This window comes from Bombina bombina, chromosome 1, assembly GCF_027579735.1.
Source record: "Bombina bombina isolate aBomBom1 chromosome 1, aBomBom1.pri, whole genome shotgun sequence".
Classification (NCBI taxonomy): Eukaryota; Metazoa; Chordata; class Amphibia; order Anura; family Bombinatoridae; genus Bombina; species Bombina bombina.
Window position 1 is genome coordinate 804,216,427 of NC_069499.1, and position 16,445 is coordinate 804,232,871.

At 37.7% G+C, this 16,445-nt stretch overlaps 1 protein-coding gene across 1 annotated transcript in view; it reads left to right on the forward strand.

The window, feature by feature from the left end:
* SRPX2 (sushi repeat containing protein X-linked 2) overlaps positions 1 to 16,445 on the forward strand; it is a 151,083-nt gene that overhangs the window by 23,102 nt on the left and 111,536 nt on the right. The window contains exon 3 of the mRNA XM_053692235.1: positions 13,336 to 13,419. Coding sequence (XP_053548210.1) covers positions 13,336 to 13,419 — 84 coding nt within the window. The remainder of the gene's footprint in view (positions 1 to 13,335; positions 13,420 to 16,445) is intronic.

Consider the following 16,445-nt stretch of genomic DNA (forward strand, 5'->3'; position numbering starts at 1 on the left):
CATATAGAATTCCTTGTAGATAGTATCAATTTCATTTTATATCATAATTATTTTATTTTTGAAAAACAATTTTACCTTCAAACCAGGGGCACAGCGATGGGGACCACATTTGCCCCATCATATGCTAACCTATACGTCAATGCATTTGAAAATGAATTTATCTGGGAAAACAACCCCTTCATCAATAACATATTATGTTATGGAAGGTATATAGATGATATTATCATCCTTTGGAAGGGAGAGGTAGATCAAATAGAACATTTTATGAGTTTTATTAATCAAAAAATTATAATTTAATATTCACCAAGTCATACTCAAAAATACAAATAGAATTTTTGGACCTAGTATTGTTTAAAGATAGTGTAGGCAAGATTGCAGTGAAAAATTATCGTAAGACAACTGATCGTAACAGCTTTATACAAGCAAAGAGTGCCCATAAGAAAAGCTGGATTAATAATGTCCCATACAGCCAATTTCTGCGCATTAAAAGAAATTGTACACATTCAGCTGACTTCGAATCAGAAGCCCTTATATTGGAGAATAAATTCTTAGAGAAAGGGTATAATTATGAAATCATACAGCAAGCTAAGGATAAAGCATCAAATAAGGATAGAGTATCAATTATCGGTAACAAAACCAGTAATGAGGAATTTACCGAAAAACTGGGGACCAAAATACATAATACAGTTATTAAATCACAAGCAGGTACAATGAACCAACCTAGATTTATTACAACCTATAATGAGGGCACCAGGAAAATGGAAAATATTTTCAAGAAGCATTGGCCATTATTAAAGTCAGATCCTATCCTTGGGCCACACCTGGAAAATAAACCTACTTTTACATATAAAAAAGGAAAGAGCCTGAAAAATATACTGGCACCCAGTAAACTTAAACCTGTAAAAAATCTAAATTTAGAAAAGGCAGAAACAAAATCAGCGGCAGGTAATTGGCTGAAAGAATGGAAGGGAACTATGAGATGCAATAAACCAAGATGCAATATGTGCAAACATATTAATAAAACACCAACCTTCTCGAACAGTGAACTGACCAACACATATAACATCACATTTAAAAGCAATTGCGATTCAACATATGTGGTATATCTGTTAGAATGTGGGTGCGGCCTATTATATGTAGGCCGCACGAAACGTAAAATAAGAAGAAGAACTAACGAACACATCTATAATATAAAAGAAAAATTGCTCAAACACAGTGTACCTAGGCATTTTTCTGAGTGCCACGGTAATAACCCTAGTTCACTCAAAATACAAGTTATAGATTGGGTACCCCCTTCAAAACCAAATAGGCTACTCGAGCTAAGGAGACTTGAAACCAAGTGGATTTATAAACTTAAAACACTCCAACCACTCGGTATGAATATAGATATTGATGTAGCAGCTTTTATTTAAATTGTATTTTTAGTAGTTAAAACAATGTAAAATAGTATCAATCAAACAATTCATTTTTAGATCCTTTCCCTAGAACACACATTAATTCATTTTAATTCTACATAATGTTCTTAGAATTTTAAGGGATATATATATATCAATATATTTTATATAATTTTTAAAGTCTAAATAGTTTAAACTAAATTAATTTAAATAGTTTTTAACATTGAGTCAATATAGGTCCTCATTGCACCAGGTTATGGATCTTGTTGTTACCAGTATTTTAACTTACCATTATTACTTTTTTAACAAGCATTTACCAATAATCAATATCTGTAAAAATAAATATCAAGAATATAGATAATAAAATAAAAACTTCCTCTATAGCATGTTACCCCATATAACCATTCCTTACTAGAGTATCAATACTTCGTTTATAAATAAACAAATGATTTTAATAAAAGATATATAGGAGCAATATGCTCAGTTACTTTGAACATTCATATTATATATGATAGGTCTAATTATGGCTGGATAAAACTCGTATACTGCAAGTGAACTTTTGCTTTCACTGGCAACGTTCATTGAAAGGTTTTTATAAATTTTGAAGATTATTATTTGTTAAATATAGAAATGCAATTTATCACATATGTTTTATTAATTGTTATAGTATAGAAATGTAAGTATATTTATTGTTTTTATCTTGTTGTAACACTATTGACATAACTGCATAAATGAGGCAACCACGATGTTTTAGCCTTTGAGTATTGCTATTTTAGAAACATATGGGCATCAACATTTGCTTGAATCTATCTAAGGAGCAATCTTACAGGAGCTCTGGCTCACACCTCTGAGCCCTGATTGGACAGATTTCGCTTGATGTTTTGAGCGACATGATAGGAGCTCCTATACTGTAATGTCAAAGATACTATGTTGTAGTATAGAATAATTTAAATGAATCACAACTGCTGAGATCATAGGATTTGTAGCAAGGTTTAAACTGGATAATAACATGAATTACTAAAAGAAGTAATGTCAGAATCTGAGTATAAACTTAGCAATTTGTTATAAGGATAAATAGCATTAGATATTTCTATAGCTGTCTCGAGTAAATGAATACTGGAGGAACAACAGAAAAACCGTGTCTATAACCAGAGAAAAAAATGAAACAGTGTTAACACAACAAAAAATAGCAAGTATGTCAAAATAGACCTCACCCACAATATATCAGAAATTATGAGTAAATTTGGGTAGGAGATATTGTATCAAAGGTAGCAGCTTGTAAAAAGGCATGCGGTTACTGAATGTACCTGGAAGGTAAAACAAAGTTTTAGAGAGTTGAAGTGAAATCTCACAGCTTGAAGCAGAGAAGCGGTTGCAGCGCTGGTGCCGAACAGGTTGGCGTGTGACGTCACAGCTCCACGATGCAGGGCGGAAGATTCAGCTGAATGGAGCAAGCTGACAGCAACGGCTGGACAAAGAGTCAATCCGGTATCAAGAGAGGTAGGCTAGTTTCTGCAGGAGGAGATGGTGAATCCGGAATAGTAGATATTTGGATAAAATCCCAAGAGGTAACAAAATACTAGAGCTCTGTTTGAATCACACTATGGTTAGTGGAAAACAATAACAAGCAAAGTGGAGAGGGGGGAGGAGGCTTAAATAGCATAGCAGGTGAATTGATCAGACAATTAAAGGCATATTCTCAGTAAAAATAACAGGTTGTTCTTAGGCAATATGTAATCGTGACAGGATGCTCCCCCAAATGAGCCACTCCGTGGATCAGGGATGAGGATGATCCGGATTCCGCTGATGGAAGCGTGAGATGAGTCTGGGGGCAGAAATATTAACAGCTGGCTCCCAAGAGTCATGTTCTGAAGTGTAGCCTTTCCAACTTATCAGATACTGTAAGTTACCCCGGTACATTCTAGAGTCAAGTATGGATTTAACCTCATATTCAATGTTGGGATCAATGGAAACAGGAGGTATATATTGGCGTGAAGTGGCATCTCGTACAGTTCGGTAGGGTTTCAGTAGGGAAACATGGAAGGTAGGGTGTATTTTCAGAGTGCTGGGTAACTATAAACGAACTGCATTCTCATTTATGATTTTGATTATCTGAAAAGGACCAATGAATAATGGTGAAAGTTTCTTGCTAGGAGTATTAAGATGCAAGTTTTTGGTTGACAGCCAAACTAGATCTCCAAGGGAGTACTGTGGTGGAGCCATCCTTCTTAACTTTTCTTGGTTGCTTAAAGGGCCTTTAAGAAAACCAATTTCCATAGGTTCAGTGGTGTTTTTAACATGAGAGTGTGTAGGTAAAGAAGGGTTTTGTTTCTTATGTGTTGACTCATGATAAACTTTCTCGTGTTGTCTCTCCCTAAGCCTTCTGTCAATACTGATACTGAGATTAATTAGTTCCTCCAAAGTGTGAGGAATTTCAATGCGAGAGAGTTCGTCTTTAATAGATTCTGACAACCCCAATCTAAACTGGTTTTTTAGCGACAAATTATTCCATTGGGTGTCAGTAGCTAGCCTCTTAAAGTCTGCAATATAATCTTCTACATCCCTTCTTTTCTGCTTAAGAGAGCGCATGGCAGTTTCAGCGGTTAGTTGTTTGTAAGGGTCGTCATAAAGCTGACCAAGGGTAGAAAAGAAGGAATCTAGAGAGTTAAGTATATCATCGTTTGTCTCCAGGAAGGAATTAGCCCAGCTTCTGGGTTCTGCTCTTAAATAGGAAATGGTAGTCATCACCTTAACTCTGTCAGTGGGATATGTGTATGGTTTTAATGCAAACAGCAAAAGGCAAGAGTTTTTAAAATCTCTAAATTGTTTTCTATCCCCTGAGAATATGTCTGGGAGACTAACTTGTGGTTCCTGAAAACGAGTTCTACTATCTACAAAGTCTTTAATATAAGTTTTCAGTCCCTGGTTTTCTTGTTTGAGGGTATTGAGGCCATCAGTTAAAGAATCCACTTTTTGAGAGAGAGTTTGTATCTGATTAGACATCTCAGCTGGATCCATGTTTTAAGGCTTGTTATTCTGTAATGTCAAAGATACTATGTTGTAGTATAGAATAATTTAAATGAATCACAACTGCTGAGATCATAGGATTTGTAGCAAGGTTTAAACTGGATAATAACATGAATTACTAAAAGAAGTAATGTCAGAATCCGAGTATAAACTTAGCAATTTGTTATAAGGATAAATAGCATTAGATATATCAATAGCTGTCTCGAGTAAATGAATACTGGAGGAACAACAGAAAAACCGTGTCTATAACCAGAGAAAAAATGAAACAGTGTTAACACAACAAAAAATAGCAAGTATGTCAAAATAGACCTCACCCACAATATATCAGAAATTATGAGTAAATTTGGGTAGGAGATATTGTATCAAAGGTAGCAGCTTGTAAAAAGGCATGCGGTTACTGAATGTACCTGGAAGGTAAAACAAAGTTTTAGAGAGTTGAAGAGAAATCTCACAGCTTGAAGCGGAGAAGCGGTTGCAGCGCTGGTGCCGAACAGGTTGGCGTGTGACGTCACAGCTCCACGATGCAGGGCGGAAGATTCAGCTGAATGGAGCAAGCTGACAGCAACGGCTGGACAAAGAGTCAATCCGGTATCAAGAGAGGTAGGCTAGTTTCTGCAGGAGGAGATGGTGAATCCGGAATAGTAGATATTTGGATAAAATCCCAAGAGGTAACAAAATACTAGAGCTCTGTTTGAATCACACTATGGTTAGTGGAAAACAATAACAAGCAAAGTGGAGAGGGGGGAGGAGGCTTAAATAGCATAGCAGGTGAATTGATCAGACAATTAAAGGCATATTCTCAGTAAAAATAACAGGTTGTTCTTAGGCAATATGTAATCGTGACATATACACACCTCTGAGCTCTAATTGGATGATTTGGACTCAAAAAGGAAGAGCGCTCATTCCAACACATTCACTTTTAAATCCCTCTTGAAGAAGCCTGGCCGCTGACCGGGGGAAACGCGTCAGGGTATTGAACTGACAATCTAGGCTGGAAAAAGGGTCCTGGTATCCTGCCCTCACAACAGCCACAGGACTTGCTGACAAGGTATCCGGATTCACCTGCCAGTCATATCCAGTGCAGCAGCGCTCGGCAATTACAACAAGCCGGCTGTGGGAAGCAACAAGAACTGTACCACCCATGATCCTCCTAATTGCAGTACACTTATTTTAATCTTGTAAGTGCATATATATTTGTGTATTATACTGTGTCATTAAACGCTTTCACTTGAGTCCTGCCTTTTGCGCCATTTCTTCTCTTTCCATACATACTTAACCCCTAATCCGCCTCACTAACCCTATAATAAATAGTATTAACCCCTAATCTGCCCTCCCTAACATCGCCGACACCTAACTTCAAACATTAACCCCTAATCTGCCGACTGGAGCTCACCGCTATTCTAATAAATGTATTAACCCCTAAAGCTAAGTCTAACCCTAACACTAACACCCCCCTAAGTTAAATATAATTTAAATCTAACGAAATTAATTAACTCTTATTAAATAAATGATTCCTATTTAAAGCTAAATACTTACCTGTAAAATAAATCCTAATATAGCTACAATATAAATTATATTTATATTATAGCTATTTTAGGATTTATATTTATTTTACAGGTAACTTTGTATTTATTTTAACCAGGTACAATAGCTATTAAATAGTTAAGAACTATTTAATAGCTAAAATAGTTAAAATAATTACAAAATTACCTGTAAAATAAATCCTAACCTAAGTTACAATTAAACCTAACACTACACTATCAATAAATTAATTAAATAAAATGCCTACAATTACCTACAATTAAACCTAACACTACACTATCAATAAATTAATTAAATACAATATCTACAAATAAATACAATGAAATAAACTAACTAAAGTACAAAAAATAAAAAAGAACTAAGTTACAAAAAATAAAAAAATATTTACAAACATCAGAAAAATATTACAACAATTTTAAACTAATTACACCTACTCTAAGCCCCCTAATAAAATAACAAAGACCCCCAAAATAAAAAAATGCCCTACCCTATTCTAAATTACTAAAGTTCAAAGCTCTTTTACCTTACCAGCCCTGAACAGGGCCCTTTGCGGGCATGCCCCAAAGAATTCAGCTCTTTTGCCTGTAAAAAAAACACATACAATACCCCACCCCCAACATTACAACCCACCACCCACATACCCCTAATCTAACCCAAACCCCCCTTAAATAAACCTAACACTAAGCCCCTGAAGATCTTCCTACCTTATCTTCACCATACCAGGTTCACCGATCGATCCAGAAGAGCTCCTCCGATGTCTTGATCCAAGCCCAAGCGGGGCTGAAGATGTCCATGATCCGGCTGAAGTCTTCATCCAAGCGGGAGCTGAAGAGGTCCATGATCCGGCTGAAGTCTTCATCCAAGCGGGAGCTGAAGAGTTCCATGATCCGGCTGAAGTCTTCTATCAACGGCATCTTCAATCTTCTTTCTTCCGGATCCATGTTTATCTTGCAGACCTCCGACGCGGAACATCCTGCTGGCCCGACGGACTACCGACGAATGAAGGCTCCTTTAAGGGACGTCATCCAAGATGGCGTCCCTCGAATTCCGATTGGCTGATAGGATTCTATCAGCAAATCGGAATTAAGGTAGGAAAATTCTGATTGGCTGATGGAATCAGCCAATCAGAATCAAGTTCAATCCGATTGGCCGATCCGATCAGCCAATCAGATTGAGCTCGCATTCTATTGGCTGATCGGAACAGCCAATAGAATGCGAGCTCAATCTGATTGGTTGATCGGATCAGCCAATCGGATTGAACTTGATTCTGATTGGCTGATTCCATCAGCCAATCAGAATTTTCCTACCCTAATTCCGATTTGCTGATAGAATCCTATCAGCCAATCGGAATTCGAGGGACGCTATCTTGGATGACGTCCCTTAAAGGAGCCTTCATTCGTCGGTAGTCCGTCGGGCCAGCAGGATGTTCCGCGTCGGAGGTCTGCAAGATGAACATGGATCCGGAAGAAAGAAGATTGAAGATGCCGTTGATAGAAGACTTCAGCCGGATCATGGACCTCTTCAGCTCCCGCTTGGATGAAGACTTCAGCCGGATCATGGACCTCTTCAGCTCCCGCTTGGATGAAGACTTCAGCCGGATCATGGACATCTTCAGCCCCCCGCTTGGGCTTGGATCAAGACATCGGAGGAGCTCTTCTGGATCGATCGGTGAACCTGGTATGGTGAAGATAAGGTAGGAAGATCTTCAGGGGCTTAGTGTTAGGTTTATTTAAGGGGGGTTTGGGTTAGATTAGGGGTATGTGGGTGGTGGGTTGTAATGTTGGGGGGGGTATTGTATGTGTTTTTTTTACAGGCAAAAGAGCTGAATTCTTTGGGGCATGCCCCGCAAAGGGCCCTGTTCAGGGCTGGTAAGGTAAAAGAGCTTTGAACTTTAGTAATTTAGAATAGGGTAGGGCATTTTTTTGGGGGGGTCTTTGTTATTTTATTAGGGGGCTTAGAGTAGGTGTAATTAGTTTAAAATTGTTGTAATATTTTTCTGATGTTTGTAACTATTTTTTTATTTTTTGTAACTTAGTTCTTTTTTATTTTTTGTACTTTAGTTAGTTTATTTCATTGTATTTATTTGTAGATATTGTATTTAATTAATTTATTGATAGTGTAGTGTTAGGTTTAATTGTAGGTAATTGTAGGTATTTTATTTAATTAATTTATTGATAGTGTAGTGTTAGGTTTAATTGTAACTTAGGTTAGGATTTATTTTACAGGTAATTTTGTAATTATTTTAACTATTTTAGCTATTAAATAGTTCTTAACTATTTAATAGCTATTGTACCTGGTTAAAATAAAGACAAAGTTACCTGTAAAATAAATATAAATCCTAAAATAGCTATAATATAAATATAATTTATATTGTAGCTATATTAGGATTTATTTTACAGGTAAGTATTTAGCTTTAAATAGGAATAATTTATTTAATAAGAGTTAATTAATTTCGTTAGATTTAAATTATATTTAACTTAGGGGGGTGTTAGTGTTAGGGTAAGACTTAGCTTTAGGGGTTAATACATTTATTAGAATAGCGGTGAGCTCCGGTCGGCAGATTAGGGGTTAATGTTTGAAGTTAGGTGTCGGCGATGTTAGGGAGGGCAGATTAGGGGTTAATACTATTTATTATAGGGTTAGTGAGGCGGATTAGGGGTTAATAACTTTATTATAATAGCGGTGCGGTCCGCTCGGCAGATTAGGGGTTAATAAGTGTAGGCAGGTGGAGGCGACGTTGTGGGGGGCAGATTAGGGGTTAATAAATATAATATAGGGGTCGGCGATGTTAGGGCAGCAGATTAGGGGTACATAGGGATAATGTAGGTGGCGGGGGTGTACGGAGCGGCAGATTAGGGGTTAAAAATAATATGCAGGGGTCAGCGATAGGGGGGGCGGCAGATTAGGGGTTAATAAGTGTAAGGTTAGGGGTGTTTAGACTCGGGGTACATGTTAGAGTGTTAGGTGCAGACGTAGGAAGTGTTTCCCCATAGGAAACAATGGGGCTGCGTTAGGAGCTGAACGCAGCTTTTTTGCAGGTGTTAGGTTTTTTTTCAGCTCAAACAGCCCCATTGTTTTCTATGGGGGAATCGTGCACGAGCACGTTTTTGAAGCTGGCCGCGTCGGTAAGCAACTCTGGTATCGAGAGTTGCAGTGGCGGTAAATATGCCTGTACGCTCCCTTTTTGGAGCCTAACGCAGCCATTCTGTGAACTCTCAATACCAGAGGTATTTAAAAGGTGCGGCCAGAAAAAAGCCAGCGTTAGCTACGCGGGTCGTTACCGACAAAACTCTAAATCTAGGCGTTAGTGTTTAACACCCACCAAAGGGTTAAATACATAGGTTAGAGGGATAGAAAAGGGATAGAAAAGTCAAAATTTAAATATCAGTTTTTAAATGAAAGAATTTTTGCATTATACTTTCATTAGCAAAGATGCTTCTAGTAAAATGTATTACTGTTTCAGTGGCATACACACATATGTGACGTAGGATCAGGATTCAAACACCATGCCTGCTCAGAGACAGCTATTGTTGGTGTGTATTGTGTAAGGCTTAATTTGTGTCGTACAAGCCACATATGTGTGTATACCACTGAAAAACAGTTACAATGTTTACTAGAAGCATATTTGCAAATGGAAATATATTACTAAAATGTTTCTATTTACCAAAATGCATCCATATGCAAAATATCAGTCCATATAATGTATATACTTAAAGTGACACTTTAGTATAGAATTGACATGTTCTTAATCTAAATTTAGCACTACTGACCCTATAAGCCTGAGGCCCCGATGATTTAAGATCTTTGGTGAGATTATCTAAGACACTCTGCAAGTACTGGGAGGTCCTTGAAGAACGTTAGAAAGGCACATTTTAGCTTGAGAGCTGTTTATGAAGCTATGCAGGTTCTAGATGTTAAAGGGAAACATATGCATGATATATAATGCCAAAAAACCCACAAAGATTTTACGTGATTTCCTTAGATACAGGGGCCCTATATGTTTGGCAAGGGCGTGCAACTACCACTGCTTGGTGATTGGTTTGTTGTCTTTCGCTTGCTGCTTCATATGATATATAGAAATAAAACTCATAGATACAACATACTAGACCATGTGACGCCTGTGTGACACTTTCATGAAGTAGTTGTTTACTACATTTAAAGTATTTTCAGATTTAACTTTAATGTAGACTAAATTGTCTACGCTTTATGGCCACTTGGCCAAAAAATACACAGGTCAAAAGGGCGGAGGGGACTCAGCCCAATGGTTTAGTAAGGGATACCAACATTTCTAGTGGTGGCCCTGGACAGATGGGTGGAACAAGAGTCATGATGTAATGGAATGGATGGGGTCAGCCATGACATGAGCAGAGGCAGATGTAACATTGTTAGTCTTGGGGTGTGAAGTGGGCGTGACAGGTGCATTCTGGGTGTGACTAGGCATACCTAAGTTTTACTTTGTGAAACCAGGACATTTATAAGGAAGGGAGTGCAGAATAATAGGAAGCTGGACAGAGCTCACAAACCTGAACTACCCCTTATAGTAATAATAATAATATTAATAAAATATGGACTAGATTTATCAAGGCTTATGTGGAGCAGGTTTGCATTAGTGAACCTGCTGCCACATATTTAAGAAGCAGAAACTGCTTCTTTTTCCTCTCCGCCACTTCAGACGTGGTGAGATCAATCACCCTGACACTCACTCATTCAGAGTGATTGACATGCCCTGCTCGATTGCAATTGGTTGTGCCAGAGCAGGGGGTGGCATTGGACAATCGTCTTATGCAATGTTAAAGTTTTAACACACCAATAATGTCACACCACATTGGGGGAGACAAAAACAAAGAGTTTATGAGTGCACTATCAGCTCCCTCAAAGGATAAGGTTTAACACATAAACTTTTAATTCTTATATTAAAATCGGATACCAATTGTAAAATAAGGATTAAAAGTTTACGTTTTAAACCGTATCCTTTAAGGGAGCTGATAAACTCTTTGTTTTTGTCTCACCCTATCTGGTGTGAGTGACATTATTGGTGTGTTGCGTCTATCTTGAGAGGAGTAGCACCTGGTAATTCTACCTGTTAGGCCCCTATTACTAGCACAGTGCCAGAATCTATCATTTTTGCAATGTTAAAGTTTACCATGTGATACAGCATCACAAGAAGAGATTGCAAGAGGACAGGCTCACTACCTGCGAACCAGTTTGCACAAAGGGATGGTAAATGTACCCCTATGTGTTGACTGCAGCAGCAATTCTTATCTATAAAGTCTTGCAACATACAACTTAACATATACATTTAATTTGTGTCACTTTCAGGCATTTAAAAAAATAGCCAGCCCAAATGAGCCACGGTTGTGATTGCACTTTTATTTTTTAGTTAGAACACAGGCATCCTAATTTTAGTTCTATGGAAAGCTGCAACATTATCACAAATCACAGAATATATCACTATTGAAAACAAGGTTTCTAATATCCAAAAATTTAAAAGCACAATGCATAATGCTTGTATTTTGTTTGCAGAGCTATCAAGCATCAGGAAAATGTATACAAGTTTTGCACAACAAATGAGTGGCCTGATGCCCATAAACACATATTACGACAACATTAGGGAGGCCTTGTGAGAGGGTTTTCCCTTTCAGCTTAGAGAACATAATGGAATTGTGATTTCATACTACTGGAATGTCATTATTCAGCCCAAGCTATGTTCTGTATCATAAAGACCTGGTACAATTTCACAGTCAATGTGTCTATTAGATCTGTATTTTATTGTGGTTTATATGCATGATTAATGTGAAGTACAAGTCACTAGATGTCAGAGGACTGTACTATATGCAGCCATAAATGTATGGTCAGACTTCTAACCACAACTTTCCATACTGTTTGTAATATGAAAGATGATAAGTAAAGACATTTTTTAAGAGTATGTTTTTTTTCCATAGCACTTCTATATTTCTTTGTTCTCTCTACATTTGTTCTATTATTTTTCAAGGTTCCAGTTTTACTAAAAATAGAAATAGCTTTAATGAAAATCTTTATTGTAGAGTTGTCACTAACTGCTACATAGAAGAAAAAAACACCCAAAATGAAGATACCACTGATTGGATCCTTCACATGTGGTCACTGTCAGGTCTCTTCTCACTGGCCCCTATTTAACAAAGTCTGACGGACCTGATCCAACAGTGCGGATCAGGTCCGCAAGACCTCGCTGAATACGGAGAGCAATACGCTCTCCGTATTCAGCATTGCACCCGCAGCTCACAAGAGCTGCTGGTGCAACGCCGCCCCCTGCAGACTCGCGGCCACCAGCAGGGGGGTGTCAATCAACCCCATCGTACTTGATCGGGTTGAATTTCGGTGATGTCTGTCTGCCTGCTCAGAGCAGGCGGACAGGTTATGGAGCAGCGGTCTTTAGACCGCTGCTTCATAACTGCTGTTTCTGGTGAGCCTCTATCCGGAGCTTGATAGATATGCCCCATTATCTGGACCAATCTCACTGTTGTGTTGATAAGGCACAGCCCATTTAGATCCCCACAAAAGCACCAAGTTGTCAAGTATAACAGCTTCCACCTAGGAACTGACTGACCTATCCATTCAAATTGTGTTTTCTATAGTGTCCTGACTAGCAAAAAAAACAGTGGGACGCCTGCACAGCAACATAGTGGGTGATTTTGAAAGAAGACCAAAAAAGTCCATTGAGTTCAACCTTTACAAATCCTCTTTAAAGGGGATAATGTTAGACCATTTTATAATTATCTTATTATTGCACTGTTGCTTGAACAGAGCTATGTGTTTAACCTCATCAAATGGGGGTTAGCTCCAGCGCAGCAATGCACTACTGGGACCTAAATAAACACAACTAGTGAGCCAATGACAAGAGGCCAATACCCAATAGTACACTGTTATGAGCCTACCTGTTTATACCTTTTAACAAAGCATACCAAAAAAAATAACACATTAGATAACAAAAAGTAAATTGAAACGTCTCTTTAAATTGAATATCATGTTTAATTTTTACTTTCATGCCCCTTTAAAACCATTTGTTTGTAAATAATGTAAACCATGCAAGTGAACTGACAGTAACTCCCTTAAATTGTGCTCCAATTCATATCAATGGATTCTGTTTTAGACAAAAATATATATAAGCCCTTTTAAGCTATCCACTGTTCTCCCATTACTGTTTTTAAATTACTTCTATCAGATGGAGATAAATCTTAGTAAATATGCAAAACCATTCAGACAACTGCAGCAGGTAAATTTCAGGCCACACTAGTCCCTAGAACCTGCTGGTCCGATCTGCTTCCCTCACATTTCTGTAAGTTATGCCTATGCTTATGACTTATGTGTAATGTGTTTGTGCATTTGTTTTTAGGTTCTGGATACCCAGCTGATGAGAGCTATAACAACGAAGTTTATGTTGAAGCTCCTCCTTCTGTCCCGCGGCTGGATTATAGAGGTAATATTTCATAAATGTTATGTGCACAAGATGGAAAACCTATGCATATTTTTTTTTGAAAGACATATTTTTGTGTAAGAATACTGATATAATTAAATGAAAAAAAATAAAAATAAATATAAAGATAGACAGATAGATTGTTGCAATTACAAATGTTAGACATTCTTTTTTATATATATATTTTATTGATGACCAACAATGGGTACAGAAATGGTGTACTTGTCATTATGCCACGCAGGGCGGGAAAAGAAAATATCGGCAAAAGCGCAGTATTACAATGTAGTTTGGGTACACAAAGTTAACATAAAATATGTGTTCTAATACCAAAATTCGATACATTTCAAACAGGTGATATACCAGTATATACATCTTAAATAGAGTGTACATATCGTTATGCCGTGCAGGGCGAGAGAAGATAAGTATTGCGATATCACATTATTACAATGTAGTTTGGGTACACAAGGTTAACATAAAATATGTGTTCTAGTACCAAAATGTGAGATATGTCAAACAGATGATACATCATTATATACATCGTATGTAACCACATTGTTGGGTTTTTATAATTAAAAAAAAAAACAGCCTAAAACTATATGTGGATAGCTGCTTGTGCCAGGGTAGATATTATACTGTATTACCTTGATGGACAAATACCATGTTAAAACAGTTAAAGTCCTAATGACAGTTATAAGAGGTGTACCTCGTTCGGCTTTTTAAATATATCAAAGGGGAAGTCTGACATGGGGCATAATTACCCCAGCCTATTCAAGCATAGATTCACTCCAAATAGTATTTTGTTCTTATACAAGTCTAGTAGCAAACATGGAGGCCCATTTATCAAGCTCTGTATAGGAGCTTGTGGGCCCGTGTTTCTGGCGAGTCTTCAGACTCGCCAGAAACAGCAGTTATGAAGCAGCGGTCAAAAGACCGCTGCTCCATAACCCTGTCTGCCTGCTCTGAGCAGGTGGACAGGAATCACCACAATTCAACCCGATCGAGTACGATCGGTTTGACACCTCCCTGCTGGCGGCCGATTGGGCGCGAGTCTGCAGGGGGTGGCGTTGCACCAGCAGCTCGTGTTAGCTGCTGGTGCAATGTTGAATACGGAGAGTGTATTGCTCTCCGCATTCAGCGAGGTCTTGCAGACCTGATCCGCACTGTCGGAACAGGTCCGCAAGACCTTTGATACATAGGTCTCATGGGCAGAACAGATAATCAGATATAGATTCACGTCTAGATAAATAGGATACATATTAAAGAAATGACAAAATCTATTGACTTATTATATTAGAAGGATAGGATCATCTATGAAGGATGTGCAAGTGTCAGTTTGATATTAAGATAAGCAAGCAGTTTCAAGTGGTTATAAAAAGTTATTTCCAGCCTTAGTGTATTTTTCCCAGAGTAAGAGAATGGTGCCTCCTTTTTTAAATAATGTAGCTATGCTATGTTAACTCTGTCGGTTACAAAGGTTTTACCTATATAACTGCTTCATGTGAAGTAGTAATTATCTCTGCTGATATGTCTTAGATGAGTTAGTGATGGGACAAGGGAATATCTTTTCATATTATCCATGTTGATGTCAGCATAGGCAACCAGCAGTGTAGCATTAATCGTATAGAGCATTAAAGTAAACATAACAGAGAAGAAAAGAAAACTAAACAAAACAAAAACAACCTAGCTGAACTACAAACCTATAAACCTTACCTTAAAGTGATGGTAAATGTATTGTAATTGGAAATTAAATTATTATTCCTTCATTCTGTCCCACCTAAATCGCCATATTTTCAATGATTTTCTCACAAACGTTTATTAATAAATATATCTTTTAATTACTGAGCGTTATCGCATTACTTCCTGGTCTTTTCTTTAGCCGGCGTAGAGAGCTGAACCACCCCTCACTACGTTATTATATTGGCATCTTAGTCTTCATCGTTCGCCCTGCGCATGCGTTGCATTCTGTATGCAATACATTGTATCTAATGTATTGTATTCATTGTAATCATTGTTAGCACAGCGCTTTAGAAGACAGCAGCCGCACTATTAGAAAAAAAAGTATTTTAAACAGGACATATACTATATTCGTTGCTAGGAATGAAAGTATAACAAGTATTACTCTAAATTATATATTTTTTAATACACTAGTATTGACATAGCTTCATTTGCTGAAACAACGATATATACAGCAGCCGCTCTATTAGAAAAAACAGTATTTTAAACAGGACATATACAAAATTCGCTGCTACTAATCAAAGTATGTGTTTCAATAGAAAAAAAAATAATGCAATAGTATTGACATAGCCACAGTATTTGAAACAATGATGTAGACAGCCGCTCTATTAGAATAAAAAAAGTTTGTAATTTTGTCTAATTCAATATTCGATGCTCAAAATGAAACAATGAATGTTTTTTTGTTACTACTCTAATATATAGTTAGCTGCAGTTGTTAAAAGCACGATGTAGACAGCAGCCGCACGATTATAAAAAAAAAAAATCTTTAAAACTTGCCTTATACAATATTCGCAGCTACGATCTCCTCAATACAAAGTTTCTAATAGAGTTAAATAAAAATTGTGCATGCGCACAACTACATGCTATAGGACTGTCAGTCAGCAATCAGACATGTAGCGCATGTGCAGAAATAACGTAGGGCGTCTTTGCTGTTCTATTAGTGTCGCCGATTGGCCTGGGCTGTCATTGGTATTTCAAAAAATGTGACCTGAAAAAATCAATGGCGGCCGTTGTACGGGAGGAGGAAAGTATGTGAAATTTAAGCATTTTAATATTAAATATTTTCAAATAGCAAGCGATTGCGAGGTATTTTACATACAATTGCATGTTTGAACTGTGCATAGTTTACCATCACTTTTAACAGGCTCGGTGACGGCATCCAGCGGCGTCGGTGAGACCAGGGCTGCGGTGTGAAGCAGGCGGTGCGACGTGCGGTGTCCACAGGTCACGGTGCAGGCAGGGATGCCTGGTGACGACACTGGAGTCGATGGTGCTGGGTCACGATGCAGGCCAGC